Source organism: Dendrobates tinctorius, unplaced genomic scaffold, assembly GCF_039654945.1.
Source record: "Dendrobates tinctorius isolate UK_male_01 unplaced genomic scaffold, ASM3965494v1 ptg000038l, whole genome shotgun sequence".
Taxonomy (NCBI): domain Eukaryota; kingdom Metazoa; phylum Chordata; class Amphibia; order Anura; family Dendrobatidae; genus Dendrobates; species Dendrobates tinctorius.
Window position 1 is genome coordinate 14,505,196 of NW_027361706.1, and position 19,108 is coordinate 14,524,303.

At 43.4% G+C, this 19,108-nt stretch overlaps 1 protein-coding gene across 1 annotated transcript in view; it reads left to right on the plus strand.

Annotated features, from left to right (window-relative positions):
• The first annotated feature begins 3,402 nt into the window (after nucleotides 1–3,402).
• Nucleotides 3,403–19,108, plus strand: part of LOC141088238 (protein Wnt-7a) — a 98,905-nt gene continuing 83,199 nt past the window's right edge. Inside the window, exon 1 of the mRNA XM_073574233.1 lies at nucleotides 3,403–4,186. Within this exon, the coding sequence (XP_073430334.1) occupies nucleotides 4,116–4,186 (71 nt within the window). The 5' untranslated portion in view covers nucleotides 3,403–4,115. The remainder of the gene's footprint in view (nucleotides 4,187–19,108) is intronic.

A 19,108-nucleotide genomic window follows, 5' to 3' on the forward strand; every position in this document is an offset into this window, starting at 1 on the left:
TCCTGTAGTAAATGCAAGAAGATCATTTTCTAACCGTTTGTTCCTGACATTTTGGTAGTTCTCAATATCCATGTTTCAGTCATATGCCATTAGTTAACATTACTGTCCTACTAGTGAGGACCAAGTCTGTGGTCGCAGCTTCATCAAGCCTTGCCTCCCTCCTCCCTCCACTTTTAGCCATTTTCTGTCTCTGCTGGAGAAAAGGACAAGTGATTGTAGGTGAATAAAATATAGTTATGTCTACCCTTAAAGGGCCTGTCCAGGTTTGACTATGTGAATGCAGACTTGTGAATCCTGAGGGTATGTGCTGATGAAGGTCAGGTATTGACTGAAACGTCTCTTAATTTTCTCAAATTTCTTCATTCAATAAATAAGTTCTTGTATTTCTACATCACCTTGGATAACGTGGACATTTTTATAAAAGTCAATTAAAAACTTTACAATGGGGCCTGAAAAAATTGGGCTTGGAAAACCACTTTAAAGAGGACCTGACACCTACTATAAAGATGCAATTTCTTTAGATAGTATAAATGCCACTTTTCTCCTGAATCAGGTGTTGTCATATTAAATTGCCCACCCAGGTGAGGTCTCTGACCTTGCTGGAACTGCAAAACGAAGGTTCGGAGTGCATGAAGCCTGGTCCATCTGAGGGAAACAGGGCTATAGCAGCACAAGTGGTCCAGAATTTCCAGGTAACCAGCTATGGGCCCACCCAAGAGGGCTGTGGAAGCTCTGTCTCCAGAGGAGATGATCCTGGACCAGTCACATTTCCAGACCACCACTGGAAGTGGAAGATATCACCCTCTCTCACTGCCTGTGCTGCCTTCATCAAGGATAGGTGGGATGCCCTGAAGAAATCTTGAAAGGGAAGGTGGTTCATGCCATAGCTCTCCTGTGTTAGAGCTGCAATTTATCAGGAAGCCGTACTTACCCTGTCTTCAAAAAAGTCAGGCGAGGTATCTGCAGAATTCCTGTTGGGGGTGATCTGCCTACATTTCAGTTGAAGACTGTTTATCTGGTTTTCCAAAGTCATGTTTTTTTTGTTACACTTGGGAGAAATCTGAGGGACTGTTATAATACCTCCGAGGCTGGGAGGCCTGTGAAAGCCGAATCAGCTGCGTATTCTGGACTCTGTCCCTCACAAGTATTATCATCAAGGAACTTTTTAGCACTGTGGCCTTGGACAAAGAGGGCTACCGTTGTGTTGACCCACAGGCTTCTGTTTAAAAAAAGAAAAAAGGAAAAAAAATGGACATGGACACTTTGCTTCCATGATCCTTACTGAGTAGGATTGGTGCTGATAAATGTTTTAAAGCTATGGACTGTGTCACTTGCTGTTCTGAAACCCTTAAACAAAAACGGCAGGGTGTCCACTAGGAAGAAGATGTCGGGACAAGACTTCAGCCCAGATGTTTTTATAACGATGTATGTACTAAACCTTCTTTTAAGGTCCAGTAGGAGGATGTAGGATTGGTGGAGATGGTGGAGACGTAGGTGGTGCTTCAGCGAAATATGGACTCAGACTCTCAGAGGCCGATGGTAATGGAATCTGGGTGCACTGCCTTTGGGGAAGAAGAACTCCTAGTGCTAGAGGAGTTAGTAGGAGGGATACTCTACCCAGATCAAGAACTAGGGCTGAAGTTATATGCAGTACCTGTGGGGAAAATTGTAACCTGTTGTGCCCTATCCTATGTAAAGGTCAACCAGGGCAGTAGTCATGGCTGAGCTTAACAGGATTTGCGTGCCCTGGCCTCCCTTTACATAAAAATCGCGTTCCACTTTCAGATTACTTGCCTCTCCATTCTCTGCGCCGTCAAGGTTCTTCCTTTGCTCTCTAAGATCACCTTTGGCCATTTGTGGAATAACATAGACACAGTCAAGTTGTAACTCAAAACACAAAACTTTATTCTCATAACTTCGCAGCACATCCAGGTTCAATACAGCATCTTCAGCAGGTTTCACATTACAAGTCACTTCAGCTTTCCCTTCACTTCTCTCCCTGTCACACGGCTTGAGATTGGGTCGCACCGTATTGTTCATTTTCTGGGTGTCCTCCCTGTCCAGACTTACTGCCACCGGTTGTTCCCTCAGCTGTTTCGCCCCGGATATGAGGGTATCAGCCCATGCTAAGACCTGCCACATGGTGAGCGACCCACCCGTCTGTCCTGCTGCGTCCACCTCTGCAGCTTCCACACTTGTAGCTCCATCTTCTGCAACTCCTGCAGCTGTGTCTAAGGTGTTCCCCACACACTGGATGCCAGGGCAGTTCCTTAGAATTAACGTTGTGGGTTCTTACAGTTGCCTGGGCCAATAGGCCACCTGAGCTCTATGGGCGCCCTCACCTTCTCCCCCTAATCAGGAAGCTCCATTCCTCTAACTACAATGACTCCTCCTATATTTAACTATTTATACTACTGAACTATTGTGCTATACTATGTACACTAATATATCTCCATCTAGTGGCCAAATACTAATACTGTACTCTCCCTGAATAAAATATATATAGTAACATTACTCACACATTTTAGAGCAGTATACAGTACACATCTTAACGATATTACGTAATACCAATAAATATATACATTTTGTACATTTTACACCGGGACACGTTTAGGGGTCCAGGACGGCTACCGTGACCCCCTTACACTTACATGCTTCATTGAAATGACTGTAAACTGCCAAGTAAATGTTTGACCATTATAAAGTATTCAGTATCCACTGGATTGTGTGCTGCGAAGGTTTTGGAAGATGAAAGCCTGGAGCCAGTGGAGGCCTATGGGCCACAAGTAAGTGTATTGCACCCAACACACAACAGCACACCAGGACTGGGACATAATTGTCCTATAGGGTTCCTGAGCGAGCAGAAGCAGCAGCTCGTCCACGACTACCTTGCTCAGGCACCTTACACAATCAGGCTTTTTTGTCATAGTTAAAACAGCCATAAGTAAATGCCCCCTTCATGTATAAGGGATGAATAGCCCCGTATAAGGTTGCCCTGACCCTATGCACCTGAATCCCTCTCCATGCCAGAAGCAGAAGGTTGGAGGTTTTTTTTTGTGCATGGTTTCTAAGTCAATCAATGAGGAGTAAGTGAGGAGGGCATCTGTTTTAGACAACAATTGTCTATTTCTTTGTGGGTGCTGTCTAGCTTTTCTTTAATAAATTTTGATAAGATCTAAATAGACGAGGGTGGCGGACTCCCTCCTCATCTGCTGACTCACAAAAGGAGGAGAGGGGGGCAGTGTGATGCTGTTATAATATCTCAGGGCAACATAACATAACATTAGGAAGGAAACCACAGAAAAAAAAAATTCCCAAAAAAAAGTTTAAGTCAAAGGAGCAAAGGGAGGGTCAGTTGTATGAGTGGTAAACAGATATAACCAGCCCCCCTGCAGCATTGTCCATACTACAGTGGAGGAACACCAATATCTACACACCCAGCTGCATCCCTCCCTGACAGCACTGGCTGAGATTCACTACAGCACAGGAATGTGCACAATGAAACAGGATCCCAGTGTCCTCCTGGCTCCAGGTATTCCTCAGGCTCAGTCTACCTGGTGACTATCACATGAAGAGCACCCTGGCTGAGGGAGCACCATGCTTGTTGCACAGGGACACAGCTGCTGCAGATCTTCAGCCAACAGGTGATTGTTCTGCAGAGTTATCTTCATCTTCTGTGATTTTTTTTTAAATTTTTCTCGGAGTTTTTCTTTTTTTTTTTTGCACTTCAAATCCACACCCCATAGAGAAAGAAAGTGAAAAGACAGTGCAAGGAGACATGTACTGGCTGATAGTGCAGCATTATCACTAGTGGGAGTATTGCACACTCCCATCCCTACAAACTCCCAAGTGTGACCTGCATACAAAATCCCCAGGACCCCCTGATCGGGGGAGGCAGAGGAGAGGGGGCTGACAGCACTCACTGACTGATCCTGGCTCAGCTTCTCTTGGGATTTACAAACACTAAAAAAACTGCCTGATCCCATCACAAAAGTGGGTTTGGTTTGCTGTACTGCTGGGTCTTTGACACTTTGACCTGGAGCTCCCCTGCCTGGTCCAACAGATCCCCCAAACTGTCGGCACTGATCACTGGTGAAGCCCCCTAATCAAGGAATATGAACAGGAAGACGAGACGCTGGATCTTTCATATCTTTCTCAGTCTGGGGATTGTCTACATTAAGATCGGGTAAGTGGTGACCACAGATGACCAGTCACACCTCAGCGGCTGCTCTGCGCTACTGCTCCGTTCATCCACTGATGGGGCCACTGGGAACAGGTCCCCACTAGGTTACAGGTGACTGCAGCAGGAAACTCTCTGCCCAGAAGAGGTGTCAGGCTTGTGGCACTCTGTAACAAGACTACAACTCCCAACATTTGCCAGGACAGACTGTAGTGTTCAAGGGTCAATTCTATCCATATCTATCTATCTATCTATCTATCTATCTATCTATCTATCTATTAATCTATCCATCTATCCATTAATCTATAGCTCTATCTATCTATCTATCTATCAATCAATCTATAGATCTATCTATCTATTATCTATCTACCAATCTATCTATCTATCTATCTATCTATCCTATCTATCTATTATCTATCTACCTATCTATCTATCTATCTATCTATCTATCTATCTATCTATCCTTGTATTTATCTAAATTTTTATTGGATATCAATTTTCTATCAGTGATGGCTATCATCAAATAGTTATGTATCTAAATATCTGTTAATTATCAGTTATTTATGTACCTTTCTGTCTGCTGTGTTTGTCTGTTATTAGTTGTATCTATTATCTATCTATCTATCTATCTAATATATCTATAGATTTAGCTCTGTATCTATCTATCTATCTATCTATTATCTATCCTTCTATCTATCTATCTATCTATCTATCTATTATCTATCTGTCTGTCTGTCGGTCTGTCTGTCTGTCTATCTAATCTATCTATTATCTATCTATCTATCCTTCTATCTATCTATCTATCTATCTATCTATTACACTGGTCAACAGCATTTTTGGTGCCAAAGATATTTCATCGAATTTAGGGTATTTTTGGGGTGCTGATTCTGAATATGTCATCAGTTTTGCCAGATTGGCTCAAGTTTTTGAGATTTTTGGTATCTTATTTATAGCACTTGTTGGTAAATGCGACGCATCATCTCATTAATTTCTTTGGATTAGTACTTGAACTGAGCAGTTCTCAATATAGTTTTGTGTTAATTAGTGTTCTAAAAGTTTGTTCATAGCTTGATTTTTGCACTAACTTTATGTTGTTGTCTGTTTTCCAGTGAAAAGCATGAACTCATCAAGAAGAAGTTGTCTTAACGATCCAGACTCATTCTGTTACATTTGTGGTGAATACACACTGCCAAAACATAGAAGAAACATAACAGACTTCGTAAAAAAAGTGTATTTTGCCTATTTTGGGGTTATGCTTGGGGACCAAGACAAGTTTTGGGCACCACACATAGTGTGCAAAGCATGTATCGAATTATTACGAAAATGGAGCAAAGGACAAAGAAAAAGCTTCAAATTTGGTGTTCCAATGGTGTGGAGAGAGCCAAAAAATCATCATGATGACTGTTATTTATGGTAAACACAGGTACAGGCACATCTTCACAATGAGGGACAGGCCTTCTTGCAGATTCCATGTTACTCCCATTTTCGTTTCTTATGCTTATTGAATCCTTGCACTTGCACTGCACAGAAATAACAGTCATCATGATGATTTTTTGGCTCTCTCCACACCATTGGAACACCAAATTTGAAGCTTTTTCTTTGTCCTTTGCTCCATTTTCGTAATAATTCGATACATGCTTTGCACACTATGTGTGGTGCCCAAAACTTGTCTTGGTCCCCAAGCATAACCCCAAAATAGGCAAAATACACTTTTTTTACGAAGTGTGTTATGTTTCTTCTATGTTTTGGCAGTGTATATTCACCACAAATGTAACAGAATGAGTCTGGATCGTTAAGACAACTTCTTCATGATGAGTTCATGCTTTTCACTGGAAAACAGACAACAACATAAAGTTAGTGCAAAAATCAAGCTATGAACAAACTTTTAGAACACTAATTAACACAAAACTATATTGAGAACTGCTCAGTTCAAGTACTAATCCAAAGAAATTAATGAGATGATGCGTCGCATTTACCAACAAGTGCTATAAATAAGATACCAAAAATCTCAAAAACTTGAGCCAATCTGGCAAAACTGATGACATATTCAGAATCAGCACCCCAAAAATACCCCAAATTCATTAAAATATTTTGGACACCAGAAAAAAATTTTTTTTTCGTTGACCTGTGTTATCTATCTAATATCTATTATCTATCTATCTATCTATCTAATATATCTATAGATCTATCTATCTATCTAATATATCTTTAGATCTATCTATCTATTATCTATCTATCTATTATCTATCTATCCTTCTATCTATCTATCTATCTATCTATCTGTCTATCTAATCTATCTATTATCTATCTATTAACTATCTATTATCTATCTATCTATCTAACTATTATCTATCTATCCTTCTATCTATCTGTCTATCTATCTATCTAATCTATCTATTATCTATCTAATCTATCTATTATCTATCTATTATCTATCTATTATCTATCTATTATCTATCTAATCTATCTATTATCTATCTATTATCTATCTATTATCTATCTATCTATCTATCTATCTATCTATCTATCTATTATATTTCTATCCATCCATCCAGTCATGTCACATATATGTCAGCATGCATGTATCCGGGCTTAGAGGATTGTTGCTTAGCTTATTATGGCAGTAGTTTTATCACTTCACTATTCATATGACCCGTTGGATAGATGAACGCGGTGAGGTGCGTCTCCGTGTGTTAAGAGCAGATCGCAGCTCTGGAGGATTAACGAAGTCCACTAGAAGTCTTAGAAAACAATAGATTTTATCAATGCTACAATTCTTTGATTTTCCTTCACCGTCACTTTTGTGAAATCGGTAACTTGTGAAGTGTTTCCCGGGGGGGCCATCGCCTGATGATGGACGCCCTTCTGTATAGCTCGTGTGACGAGGACCCACAGTACGACTGATGCAATGTATGAATAGATATTTGGATACCATTGTCCTGAATAGTGAAGCTAAATACAAGTCACCGAGGACGACTCTCCCGCCTTCTTGGCACAAATGATCAGAATCCTCTGAATGATTACTAATCATTTTTCAATGTAAATATTTGTAAAAGATTTGACTTTTGGATATTGTTTGTTCTCGTGATTGTTTATTTCTGTTGGATAATACATTGGTAGGCGGGAGTGTAATTATGGGGGCATAAGAGGAGACATCATGCCTGGCACATTACAGGTAGGGCACCTGGCACCGATTTCACCTTGGGTCCCATTTGCTTAGAGGGAATCTCAAGGGACTCTCCATTATTTGCTCATGTTTCTGTCGGGAAAAATCGTTCCATCTCTGACGAGCTTATCATAGGTTACATCATTCATGTACAAAGCAGAGTAATGAATGGAAGTGTTTATCAGCGTCTAATTGTATCCTACGTGGAGTAAATCATTGATCGCCCCGGTGCCACCTGCCCGGTTAATTAATGACATACAGAATGAATGAATTTCATAGATCTATAAAGAAAAGTCTCCGACTCAACCTGGACAATTCATCCTTTTTTCCACCTCTCTTCCATTCATCGGTTTCTCTTGGCTTACAAGTGTTCATCAGTAATCCATAAACTATGACTTTTAAGCAATTAGGGTCTGATGGGTGTTATGGACATAGTAACAGGACAAGCCGCCACCAGAGCTTTGTATTTCCACTTTGACCAAATTTCACCATTCAAAGCCACTTCAGATCTAGAGTAACGTAGCTGATATTTTACCGATCTCTTTTGGTATTGTTTTTGTCCATTGCCAATTTCTTGAAATTCGGCCTCTTTTTGAACCAGTTTGGTTAATTCTGCTGCTGTTAGACGTGACCAAACTGCGCAATTGTCGACTGATCACCCGCAATCTTACTACTTACCAAAACCTTAGCTCAGAGGAAACCATGGCCCAGTACCGGACCCGTGGCACAAAGGGGACCATTGACTTATAATGTGGTTCGTCGGGTTCCATCATTTTGGTTCCATCCAAAGCTATTTTTTTACTGTGAAATATGATGGAATCTGTAATTGAAGGGATTTATGGGGTCTCTGAAATACATGTTAATATAGTCTTGAGAGGGGCTGTCATTTTAGAAGATATTGATTATATCAGATCAGTGGGGGTCCAACACCTTAAACCCCCCATCAGTTGTTATTAACTCCGGCAATGGCTGCTACACATTGCACTGAGTACTGAGCACTTACACCTAACAATAACAACTGATCATTGGGGTTGTGGGTGTCGGACCCCTCCAATCTGATACTAATGAGCTATCCTAAGGGCTCGTACAGACGACCATATAACTCGCATGAGTGCTATCCGTCATTTTGACAGATAGCACTCATCCCTATGTTATTCCATGGGGCCCTGTACATGTCCGATTTTCATGGTTCGAGGAAAAAAAATCACAGCATGCACGATCTGCCTCCGATATTCGGATCTCACATGCCCATTCAAGTCAATGGATCCGTAGAAAACATCGGACTGCACTTGGATGACATCTGAGTGAAGGCCAATTTTCATGGACAGAATTAATGGAGAAAGAGGAGAAATGTTTTTTCTCTGCCTCCAAGAAAATCAGATCCTCATCCCACTCTGATCAATCTCTGATCAAACTGATTTCTCTTGGATGAGAGAAAAACAGTCTTATGACCATAGCCTAAGGATAGATCATCAAAATCGTCAATGCTTTTAATTTGCAGTTCGAACAGAAAATAAAACATGACATACCTACATGCTGCACCAACCAAGGAAAGCGGCGTATCCATGTAGTTACTCATCTCTTCCTCTGCATCAAAGTCCATTTCAGACAGACATGGCCGCAGTTTAGGATCCGTATGAACACTTGGTCTCCATGTTGTTCTCCTATGTTGAGGAAGGTCAACAGATTGGACAGCAGAACTGGAGTACAAAACATCGCTCATAGACGTCTATGGAGCCAAATGCTTCTACTTTTGCTTAGAAAATGTTGAATCCATATGAACCTTGCAGACATTTGGCCATTCTCCATTGGATGTTGATCTTAGGAAGTTGTTCTTCCCTAAAATGAGTATTTTCCGCGGGAGAATCTCTGTGACACGGTGCTGCCTGGAGCCGGACACCTGGGTGGAGTCTCATGATATTGTAAAAAGTTGAAATTTTTCAACAAATTAATTAAGAAAGTAATAATTCCTAATACAATTTGCCCATTACTCAGCCCACATAATCAGTGTGTTAGGCCTTATTCAGACGTACTTGTTCTATCTGTGATTGACATTTATTAAACATGTACCCTTATAGTCTATGGAGCTGTTCTCATGTCCTTGGTTTTGGAGACTGTGTGTGTGCAAAATATTCACGGAGACGTGTCCGATTTTGATCGGAGTCACAGAAGAAAATCATTATTATTACTTTATATAAGATAATCACTGATGCAACACTGGTGGTAAAACCTGACCAAACCCTGATGAAAATGGGATCCCGAACATTGATGAAACTTGGACCTTTTTATCTTGCATATGTCAAAAATCACGGATGTATGAATGAGTACTTAAAGAAGTTGTCCAAAACTTGGACAACTTCTTCTCATACCCCTCTCTTGGCCCCGATAAAATAATAAAGCCTATACTCACCTCCCGTGCTGGTGCCGTTCCCGCGGTGTTGGCACTCGGCCTCCCGTGCTGGTGCCATTCCCACGGTGTTGGCACTTGCGGTCTCCCATGCTGTTGTTGTGACACGTGATGCTGGCACCCAATCAGCTCTGGTGTCACATGTTACAAGACCGCACGAGAATCTCGGAGAGAGCGAGTGCCGATACCGCGAGAACGGCACCAGTATGGGAAGTGAGTATAGGCTTTATTATTTTATGGGGGCCAAACATTTTGATCAAGAAGGGGTTGTCCTAGTAGTGAACAATCCTTTTAATGATCACGGGTGGACATACCATTGATGCATTCAGGGGCCCAAGAAGTAAGGGGGCCACTTTGACCTCCAAAGCAGTAAACAACTTTTGTCACTGACACAAATAGGGGCCCATATACTCTTTTTGTACAGGGGCTCCTTTCTGTCCACTAGTGGGGCTGATAACCAGCCCCTTCAGCGGTTCTCAGGGCTCATGTACAGTGGCCACAGATTACTTACGTGACAACTGACTGTACGTCTATCTGTAAGATACCTGTACCCAGGAGATGTGTTGCCGACACCATGCATACTAGACGGAGGTATAATAAATTAATGATCTGTCCCCTACAGTTTGTGTTGTGTGAGCATCCATTAGAAATCTTGTTCCCAATAATCAGCCCATGTAAACATTCTGCCAATAAGTCGACAAATGGGAAAAACCATTTGTTAGATAATTGGATTGAATATGCTGGCATGAAAATCATTGCTGTCGGTAACTAAAGTTGGTGCAAATCGATTCTCGGCACCTGGTCCATCAGCCTCTTCAGTAATCAGTGGCCATTGGACGGGAAGAATGAGAACCTCTTACCTGACATCATCCACAGCTCTTCTTTTGATTATCTGGCCTGGAGGGATGTTATTGTTCTGTGACGCACATGTGACACGACGCCAAGCCGGCTACTCAAAAAAAGAGTTGTCAAGTAAGAGGCTGTTCTCTAGACTTCTGTAGATTGGCCAAAAAAAAACTGATGTGGCCACTAGACCGGTTCTGCAACCCTATCTGTAAGGCTAGGATCACACCAGGATATTTTCTCTCCTCCGAGTGAATCAGACCAATTTTGTAAATTTATCTCTGGTCAAAGTTTGATCAGAGTGTGAGCTCAGTGTGATCCGATTTTCTCGGATGAGGAAAAGATGGGGAAAAAAAATGCTATCAGTCCACGAAAATCGGACTGCATTCAGATGTTGTCCGAGTGCAATCCGATGTTTCTTGACTCATTGACTTGAATGGCCGAGTGCAGTCCGAATATCAGATCCAACTCGGGCATGCAGTGATTTTTTTCCTCGGACCAAGGTGGTCCGAGGAAAATTATTAGTCGTGTGAATGACTCAATAAAATGACAAAAGTCTGAGTGCAATCTGATGTCTTGTCGGATTGCTTTCAGGCTGAAAATATGGTCTGCACATGTCCTAACCCATCTGCTCGGATAAAGAGGAACTGTATTGCTATATGTGGATAGAATGAATTAGTCATCTGTCCCAGACAATTTGTGTTGGCCCCTGTGACCGGGCCATTATAACAGAGTACTTGTTTATGGGCAAAAGTTGCCCCATGGGCCTTTATGGTACCAATCTGATTTTACATGCTCCAACATTTTTATTGATCGTTGATCACATTTGTGTAAGTTGTGACAAATATTTGAATATCGTAAGTCATGTATACTAAGTCAATCTGTTTCCTTTGTGCATAATTCCCTGGAATCTACAGAGACCGGCCAAACAAATATCCTCGTAGGGGTAAAGCTGCCAAGACCTTAGTTGTAATGGTGGTAATAGTGGCGTTTCTGATTATTGCCTCCAAGAGCTAAAGGACAATGGTGGTTGGAAAGCAAACACAACCTCTGTGTTCAAGTGATCAATGGGAGCATCATCTCCTGGGCCTAGAAGGAAATCTCTATGAGATGTGATAAGTGAACGGTGCACAAAGATAATATTGTAGTCACATATCAATTTGCTTAGAATGTAAAGGAAAAACAAAATATCAAATCTCTTGTGTGAATTATGTTTAGTTGTATCTTCATCAGAACCTAAAGAGGTTGTCCACTACCAGCGTCGGACTGGCCATCTGGTAATCCTGGCAAATGCCCTAAGGGCCTGTCTGGTCGTGGACCTCCTTGTCTGCTATGTTGTTAGCATAATCGGTGTTCTCAAGACACCCATACCGTTAAGAGTTGTGAAGGAGCACAAAGTCGCTGACTCCATCACTTACTCCAGTAGGCCATGGGTATCTGTTAGGAATGGCGGAACGCCTAAATAAAAATAATAATAAAGTGCGTTCGCCGCTCAGAGTCCACCATGCAGTAGGTGTTACAACCACTGCTGAGTAATGGCAGACGAGCAATATGGCGATATAATGCGCACGGGTTAAACTTCACCCGAAGTTCGCAGAGCGGGCTCTGTTCTCACACAGAGGCGCTGCAGCAAAAACATACAAAAGGCTGAGCCTGTTAGAGTCACAGGCCTCAGGTAAATGCACACACGGTATAAGGTCACAGGAGCAGGAACTAAAGGCAGAGGGGCTGCATCCGTCTAGACCTACCGTGTGTGCAGCGTCGCTACTGCGAACGCCAAGAAGGGCTGCAACTGCAGCGCGGCGCAAGACACTGCCGCTGGACGACACAGCTACAAAGCAGGCGCTATGTCGGACACTAGCGCAGAGGTGCGGTGTGCACAGTGGCCTAAGGCTTGCCACAGACTGGCGCAGACTACTGAACTAATTCCCTAACCACATGCGTAATATCAGAGGGAAGGGGTTTCATAATAAGTCAGTCACCAGAATCATACGTCCGTCACCATTCACACATAGCAGTATAGTCTATACTAGCACATGACGGAACGACCATTGGCGCTTTTTATAGCAGCCAGGACCTTCCGGAAGCTTCCAGATCTCCGAGATGGACCAATGAGAACTGGTGCAGGACCTGAGCACATGACTCCCTGTCTCCAATGGGAAACCGTCTCATGAGCATGCTCAGTAGGAGGACAGAGGGACTTAGCCCCTGGAGAGATTTGCTGCAAGGCAATCTCCTCTGCGGTAGATAAAGAGTAAGAGACCGCAGAATGTAAGGGTCTGGATTCCTGCAGAGCAGACACAGGAACCTGACTCCTATCATTACCCCCCCTCCTAGGGCCCCCTCCTCTCTGAGCCTTCCAATCCACCACTCTGTGCCCATTAGAGGCATAGGCCTCAGACTCGTCCGAAGGCAAGTCTAATGTCCCGGTAGGTGACACGGAAAACCAGGACACGTGGAAGGTATCAGAGGCGGCAAGATCACCAGGTTTAAGAAGGGACACGTGGGAGACAACGGGAGCGGCAAAACCACCCGGAGCATAAGTTGAAGTGAGACGCCCTGGTGTGTCGGCGAATGTCTCCACTCTCTGTTTAAGGAAGCTTAACCGAGCACACGAGGCGCATGCCTGAATATATTTCTTAATGTCCCGAGCCCTGTGCGGCCACCAATACGACCCTGCCAGGAGTTTTGTGGTCTGCATGTAGCCACAGTGACCACCCACCCTGGACGCATGTGCCCACGTGAGGACCTTTGGCCGAAAGCGAGGGGGGACAAAGGTCTTGCCCGGCGGCACAGAGTTTGGCCATTGCGGGGCCCCGCTATCCTGGTGAACAGAGTGCTGACAGTGGCAGCCGCAAGTGGAAGTTAGTGTCGGACGCGCCTCGAGACTGGCGCGAGACACCTCCATGGGCTCTGGGAGTGAACACTCTGGCTCGGGTGATTCCAGAGGTTCAAAGAGGTTGGGAGCCGGAGTAACCTTCCGTCTGGATTAAGCACGCTCCAGCCCACGCTCCGAAAAACAGAGATCAATACGGGTAGCAATGGCAATCAGCTCCTCTAGACTTGCAGGAACCTCTCTGGTGGAAAGAGCATCCTTAACATGCTCAGCTAAACCTCTCCAAAACACAGGGATGAGGGTTTTGTCAGACCACTCCAGCTCGGAAGCCAGTGTCCGAAAACGAACGGCATACTGACTAACCGAGAGGGATCCCTGAGTCAAAGCCAGTAGCTGTAGAGAGGTGTCTTGCATGACCCGTGGTTCCAGGAAGACCTGCTTAATAGCTGTTAAAAACTGAGCAGCGGTCCGAACCTCTGGGTCACCAAGCTCCCATAGGGGCGTAGCCCACTCCAAGGCCTTGCCCGACTGAAGGGTAACAATAAACCCCACCTTGGCCCGCTCTGTTGGGAATCGAGCAGCCAGTAACTCCAGCTGGATAGAGCACTGGCTGACGAAACCCCTACAGGAGGCGCCATCGCCAGAAAATTTATCGGGCAACGGGAGGCGGGTAACTGTCGGCGCATGGGAGGACGTGGACATACGAGAAACCGCCTCTGTGATCGCCTGTACAGCAGCCTCCGAAGACTTCGCCGCTGCGATAACATTCTCAAGAGTAGCCTCTAGCTGGCGAATGCACTGAAGGAGTTGCTGCTGATCTGCCATCACTAGCCAGACCCTGGCGCTAGTATAATGTTAGGAACGGCGGAACGCACTAAATAAAAATAATAATAAAGTGCGTTCACCGCTCGGGGTCCACCGTGCAGTAGGTGTTACAACCGCTGCTGAGTACACTGCGTTCCAAATTATTATGCAAATTGGATTTAAGTGTCATAAAGATGTAATTTTTTGTTTTTCAAATAAACTCATAGATGCTATTGTGTATCAGGGCTCTTTGGATCACTGAAATCAATCTCAAACGCCTGTGATAATTAGTTTACCAGGTGAGCCCAATTAAAGGAAAACTACTTAAGAATGATGTTCCACATTATTAAGCAGGGCACAGGTTTCAAGGAATTTAGGAAAGAAAATGGATCTCTCTGCTGCTGAAAAGCATCAAATAGTGCAATGCCTTGGTCATGAGATGAAAACAATAGATATTTCCCAAAAACTTAAACGTGATCATCGTACTGTTAAGAGATTTGTGGTTGATTCTGAGCACAGACATGCTTGTGCTGATAAAGGCAGAATGAGGAACGTTTCTGCCAGGCAAGTTCATCGGATTAAGAGAGCAGCTGCTAAAAAGCCATTACAAACCAGCAAACAGATATTTAAAGCTGCTGGTGCCTCTGGAGTCCCTCGAACCTCAAGGTGTAGGATCCTTCAAAGGCTTGCTGTGGTGCATAAATCTACTATTCGGCCACCCGTAAACAGTGTTCACAAGCAGAAATGGTTGCAGTGGGCCCAGACATACATGAAGACTAATTTTCAAACAGTCTTGTTTACTGATGAGTGTCGAGCAACCCTGGATGGTTCAGATGGATGGAATAGTGGATGGTTGGTGGATGGCCACTATGTCCCAACAAGACTGCGACGTCAGCAAGGAGGTGGAGGAGTCATGTTTTGGCCCGGAATCATGGGGAAACAGCTGGTAGGGCTCTTTAAGGTTCCTGAAGGTGTGAAAATGACCTCTGCAAAGTATATAGAGTTTCTGACTGACAGCTGTCTTCCATGGTATAAAAAGCAGAAATGTGCCTTCAGGAGTAAAATCCTCTTCATGCATGACACTGCACCATGTCATGCTGCAAAGAATACCTCTGAGTCATTGACTGCTATGGGCATAAAAGGAGATAAACTCATGGTGTGGCCACCATCTTTCCCTGACCTCAACCCTATAGAGAACCTTTGGAGTATCATCAAGCGAAAGATCTATGAGGGTGGAAGGCAGTTCACATCAAAACAGCAGCTCTGGGAGGCTATTCTGACTTCATGCAAAGAAATACAAGCAGAAACTCTCCAAAAAATTCACAAGTTCAATGGTTGCAAGAATTGTGAAGGTGATATCAAAGAAGGGTTCCTATGTTAACATATAACTTGGCCTGTTAGGATGTTTTGGAGTTAAATAGCTTTTTTGTTCGGTGAATGTGACCTCCTAATGCTGCAAATTCCACAAATGAGCATTTTCAGTTCTTTAAAACATATCAAATGTTTAGAAATTCTACTGTGCATAATAATTTGGAACAGTGCAATCTGAGTTTTTATTCATTTTGGAGATTATACTGTTATCATTGGGAGGTTTCTTCAATAAAATTCGATGCATACTCTAACGGGTGATGAATTTTATTAGACTGACTGTCATTTGTACCGACTATTTAGGAAAATCAGAGAAAAATATCATTTGCATAATAATTTGGAACACAGTGTAATGGCAGACGAGCAATATGGCGATATAATGCGCACGGGTTCAACCTCACCCGAAGTTCGCAGAGCGGGCTCTGTTCACACACAGAGGCGCCGCAACAAAAACATACAAAAGGCTGAGCCTGTTAGAGTCACAGGCCTCTGGTAAATGCACACACGGTATAAGGTCACAGGAGCAGGAACTAAAGACAGAGGGGCTGCATCCGTCTAGACCTACCGTGTGTGCGGTGTCGCTACTGCGAACGCCAAGAAGGGCTGCAACTGCAGCGCGGCGCAGGACACTGCTGCTGGATGACACATCTACAAAGCAGGCGCTATGTCGGACGCTAGCAGAGAGGTGCGGTGTGCACAGTGGCCTAAGGCTTGCTACAGACTGGCGCAGACTACTGATCTAATTCCCTAACCACATGCGTAATATCAGAGGGAAGGGGTTTCATAATAAGTCAGTCACCAGAATCATACATCCGTCACCATTCACACATAGCAGTATAGTCTATACTAGCACATGGCGGAACGGCCATGCGCGCTTTTTACAGCAGCCGGGACCTTCCAGAAGCTTCCAGATCTCCGAGATGGACCAATGAGATCTGGAGCAGGACCTGAGCACATGACTCCCGATCTCCAATGGGAAACCATCTCATGAGCATGCTCAGTAGGAGGACAGAGGGACTTAGCCCCTGGAGAGATTTGCTGCAAGGCAATCTCCTCTGCGGTAGATAAAGAGCAAGAGACCGCAGAATGTAAGGGTCTGGATTCCTGCAGAGCAGACACAGTAACCTGACTCCTAACAGGTATCATTAGAAATAAAGTTCTGGTGCTTGGGAACGGAGACAACATGGACCTGTGTGATTTCAAATGCCAGGGCTGAATTTCAGCCCCAGTCCATACCTGCCCACTACTCCGACAACTACTTGTCAATTACTATATTATATAAAAAATTACAGCCTGTACTCACCTCCAACTGAGAAGGGGATGTCTGAGTTACGGACAACCACTTTAAAAAGGACCTGTCAGCTCTCATGACTTGTCTAATTTAGTAAATAATTGTATTCCATAGAACTAAGGAATTTTAAAGCTTCTTTTCTAATAATTCTGTATTGTGCTGTGTAATTGGTGTTCCTTCTAGATAGTTAGGATTACATTGACAACTGGGTGTTACCATTCCTCTCGTCAGAGAGGTGTGTCTCCACACAGACTGATATTGTCAGCACTGATTTGGACAGAGACAGACTGTGCTGGGACATCCCCCCAACTGGTGATAATCTAATTGTTAATTGGTTTGTAAAGTTCTAGAAGGAATAACAAAGGAGCAACACAATGTTAGGAGCTAAGGAAAGATTTTCCAGAATTGTTAATTAATGAAGGATACAATTATTTACTAAAGTAGACATGTCAGGAGAGCTGACGGTGACTTCATAATATCAGACATACAAGCCACTGATAATAGCTGATCGGTGGGGGGTGCCGGGTGTTGGAGCTCGACCAATCAGACATTGATGACCTACAGTTGTGGCCAAAAGCAATTCTGTCAGATAATACTCAGTTTCTTCCTGAAAATGATTGCAAACACAAATTCTTTGTTATTATTATCTTCATTTAATTTGTCTTAAATGAAAAAACACAAAAAGAATTGTCCTAAAGCCAAATTGTATATAATTCCACACCAAACATAAAAAAGAGGGTGGTCAAAAGTATTGGCACTGTTCGAAAAATCATGTGATGCTTCTGTAATTTGTGTAATTAACAGCACCTGTAACTTACCTGTGGCACCTAACAGGTGTTGGCAATAACTAAATCACACTTGCAGCCAGTTGACATGGATTAAAGTTGACTCAACCTCTGTCCTGTGTCCTTGTGTATACCACATTGAGCATGGAGAAAAGAAAGAAGACCAAAGAACTGTCTGAGGACTTGAGAAACCAAATTGTGAGGAAGCATGAGCAATCTCAAGGCTACAAGTCCATCTCCAAAGACCTGAATGTTCCTGTGTCTACCGTGCGCAGTGTCATCAAGAAGTTTAAAGCCCATGGTGCTGTGGATAACCTCCCTAGATGTGGACGGAAAAGAAAAATTGACAAGAGATTTCAATGCAAGATTGTGCGGATGTTGGATAAAGAACCTCGACTAACATCCAAACAAGTTCAAGCTGCCCTGCAGTCCGAGGGTACAACAGTGTCAACCCGTACTATCCATCGGCATCTGAATGAAAAGGGACTGTATGGTAGGAGACCCAGGAAGACCCCACTTCTTACCCCGAGACATAAAAAAGCTAGGTTGGAGTTTGCCAAAACTTACCTGAAAAAGCCTAAAACGTTTTGGAAGAATGTTCTCTGGTCAGATGAGACAAAAGTAGATCTTTTTGGGCAAAGGCATCAACATAGAGTTTACAGGAGCAAAAAAGAGGCATTCAAAGAAAAGAACACGATCCCTACAGTCAAACATGGCGGAGGTTACCTGATGTTTTGGGGTTGCTTTGCTGCCTCTGGCACTGGACTGCTTGACCGTGTGCATGGCATTATGAAGTCTGAAGACTACCAACAAATTTTACAGCATAATGTAGGGCCCAGTGTGAGAAAGCTGGGTCTCCCTCAGAGGTCATGGGTCTTCCAGCAGGACAATGACCCAAAACACACTTCAAAAAGCACTAGAAAATGGTTTGAGAGAAAGCACTGGAGACTTCTAAGGTGGCCAGCAATGAGTACAGACCTGAATCCCATAGAACAACTGTGGAGAGATCTAAAAATGGCAGTTTGGAGAAGGCACCCTTCAAATATCAGGGACCTGGAGCAGTTTGCCAAAGAAGAATGGTCTAAAATTCTAGCAGAGCATTGTAAGAAACTCATTGATGGTTACCGGAAGCGGTTGGTCGCAGTTATTTTGGCTAAAGGTTGTGCAACCAAGTATTAGGCTGAGGGTGCCAATACTTTTGTCTGGCCCATTTTTGAGGTTTAAGTGAAATGATCAATGTTTCGCTTTTTGCTTCATTCTCTTTTGTGTTTTTTCATTTAAGACAAATTAAATGAAGATAATAATACCAAAGAATTTGTGTTTGCAATCATTTTCAGGAAGAAACTGAGTATTATCTGACAGAATTGCAGGGGTGTCAATACTTTTGGCCACAACTGTATCCTGGGGATAGGTCACGAATGCTAAAGT